General features: G+C 45.3%; 1 protein-coding gene across 1 annotated transcript; it reads left to right on the forward strand.

The window, feature by feature from the left end:
• Positions 1 to 211: 211 nt before the first annotated feature.
• On the forward strand, positions 212 to 2,028 carry LOC105712983 (actin, clone 302-like). Its single transcript, XM_012446465.2, has one exon. It carries the CDS (start codon positions 535 to 537, stop codon positions 1,660 to 1,662), a length of 1,128 nt encoding a protein of 375 aa, XP_012301888.2. The 5' UTR covers positions 212 to 534; the 3' UTR covers positions 1,663 to 2,028.
• Positions 2,029 to 2,844: the final 816 nt, after the last annotated feature.

The raw sequence follows: 2,844 nt of genomic DNA on the forward strand, positions 1-2,844 counted from the left end.
ATAGTGAAGACAACCTCAAGGAGAACAAAGCTTGTAAACGTATTCTTAAATCGCAGTTATTGTGATGGTTTTGTTGTTTTTTTGAGATGCAGTCTTGCTCTGCCACCTAGGCTGGAGTGCAATGACATGATCTTGGCTCACTGAAACCTCCATCTCCTGGGTTCAAGTGATTTTTCCCACTTCAGCTTCCCGAGTAGCTGGGATTACAGGCGTGCACAACCACTCCCAACTAATTTTTGTATTTTTAGTAGAGACGGTGTTTAACCATGCTGACCAGTCTGGTCTCAAACTCCTGATCTCAAGTGATCTGCCTGCCTCGGCCTCCCAAAGTGCTGGGATTACAGGCAGGAGTCAACATGCCCAGTCTATGATGGTTTATCTTGTACCAACATTGCAATTTACTTGGAATTTAGTTTTTAATATGGTATGAGGTAGGGATCAAGATACATATTTCAGCCAAGACTGCGTCTGCCCCACGAGCACAGTCACACCCTTGTTGCTCCACTGCCCATCCACACCCACCACCAGCTCACCATGGATGATCATACTGTTTCACTCATTGTCAACAATGGCTCCGGCATGTGCAAGGCTAGGTTCGTGGGCAATGATGCTCCCCAGACCATCTTCCTCTCCATTAGGGGGTGCCCCAGGCACCAAGGCATGATGGTGAGAATGGGTCAGAAGGACTCCTATGTGGGTGATGAGGCCCAGAGCAAGAGAGGCATCCTGACCCTGAAGTACCCCATCAAGCATGGCATTGTCACCAACTGGGACGACATGGAGAAGATATGGCACCACACTTTCTATAATGAGCTGCGTGTGGCTCCTGAGGAGCATCCTGTGCTGCTGATTGAGGCCCCCTTGAACCCCAAGGCCAACCATGAGAAGATGACCCAGATCATGTTTGAGACCTTCAACACCCCAGCCATGTATGTGGCCATCCAGGCCATGCTGTCCCTGTATGCCTCTGGCTGTACCACTGGCATCGTGATGGACTCTGGTAACAGGATCACCCACACTGTGCCCATCTACGAGGGGTTTGCCCTCCCCCACGCCATCCTGCGTCTAGACCTGGCTGGCCGGGACCTGACTGACTACCTTGTGAAGATCCTCACCGAGCGCAGCTACAGCTTCACCACCACAGCTGAGTGGGAAATCATGTGTGACATCAAAGAGGAGCTGTGCTACGTTGCCCTGGACTTCAGGAAGGAGATGGCCATGGTGGTCTCCAGCTCCTCCCTGGAGAAGAGCTATGAGCTGCCCGACGGCCAGGTCATCACCATTGGCAACGAGCAGTTCCACTGCCCCGAGGCACTCTTCCAGCCTTCCTTCCTGGGTACGGAATCTTGTGGCATCCATGAAACTACCTGCAACTCCATCATGAAGTGTGACATGGACATCTGTAAAGACCTGTACACCAACACAGTACTGTCTGGTGGTACCACCATGTACTCTGGCATTACCGACAGGATGCAGAAGGAGATCACCACCCCTGCGCCCAGCACAATGAAGATCAAGATCATTGCTCCTCCCAAGCACAAGTACTCCGTGTGGATCGGCGGCTCCATCCTGGCCTTGCTGTCCACCTTCCAGCAGATGTGGATCAGCAAGCAGGAGTATGACGAGTCCAGTCCCTCCATTGTCCACCACAAATGCCTCTAGGCAGATGTGACTTAGTTGAGATACACCCTTTCTTGACAAAAGCTAACTTGCACAGAAAAGATGAGATTGGCATGGCTTTATTTGTTTTTTGTTTTGTTTTGTTTTTTGGCTTGACTAAGGATTTAAAAACTGTTTGAAGATGGCAGCAGTCGGTGGGAGCGAGCATCCCCCAGAGTTCTACAGTGTGGCTGAGGACTTGATTGTACATTGTTCTTTTATTTTGTTTTATTTTGAAAGATTTTAGCTTCTGTGGCTACCCCTTTTTTGTCCCTCAACTTGAGACGTATGAAGGCTTTTGGTTTCCCTGGGCGTGGGTGGAGGCAGCCAGGGCTTATCTGTACACTGACTTGAGACCAGTTGAATAAAAGTGCACACCTTTAAAAAGAAAAGATGCGTGTTTCTACAGGATAATCTAGGCACAAAATATACCAGTTGTATAGGAAAATATTGATGTGTGCTCTTACCTTAAAATAAAAAACTTCATTCACCAAAAGACCCATTAAGATAGTCAAAAAGTGAGCTGAAGTGTAAGATAAGATATTCACAATACATATAATTAGCAAAGGGCTTTTATCAAGAATATACAAATAATTCTGTCAAATCCATAAGAAAAAGACTACAATCTAATGAGAGCCTCACTGATATTAAATAACCCTTTCAAATATACGACAACATAACAATAATTAAAAGCAGAGGCTATAGAATAAGGTCATCTGAGTTCGAATCCTAGCTCTGCCTTTTACTAGCCTTGTTGTCTGCTATTCATTTCTTAACTTCTCTGTTGCTGTTGCTTTTTCCCACTAGTGATAGTACTTATATCTTAGGGATATTGCAAGGCTGAAGTGAGCTAATAGAAGCAAAGCTCTGAGAATAATGCCTAGCCCTTTGTGTTGACTAAATAGATTTGAATTTTTACTATTAAGAATTGGGAGAACAAACCTTTATTTGTTTTCATCCAAAACTCATGCTTTTGACCATTACGCTATATGGCCTTCAGGAAATTTTTGCTGTTTGGTTCCCAGTTCACTAAAACCCTGAATAATTTGCTGTTCAGCCTCAACTCTTATCAACCTTTATATAAGTTGTATTATAGGATTGGTGCTTTATTATAAATCCACTCACTCATTTCTAAAGAAGCCTTGCAGTAACACAAAGATGATAAAGATAATGATGCTGATAACC

Source organism: Aotus nancymaae, unplaced genomic scaffold, assembly GCF_030222135.1.
Source record: "Aotus nancymaae isolate 86718 unplaced genomic scaffold, 86718_ANA_hifiasm-v0.15.2.pri h1tg000020l, whole genome shotgun sequence".
Classification (NCBI taxonomy): Eukaryota; Metazoa; Chordata; class Mammalia; order Primates; family Aotidae; genus Aotus; species Aotus nancymaae.

Excerpts from the sequence above, each read along its gene's own strand:
- LOC105712983 (XM_012446465.2), top strand. The coding sequence starts at position 535 with ATGGATGATCATACTGTTTCACTCATTGTCAACAATGGCTCCGGCATG.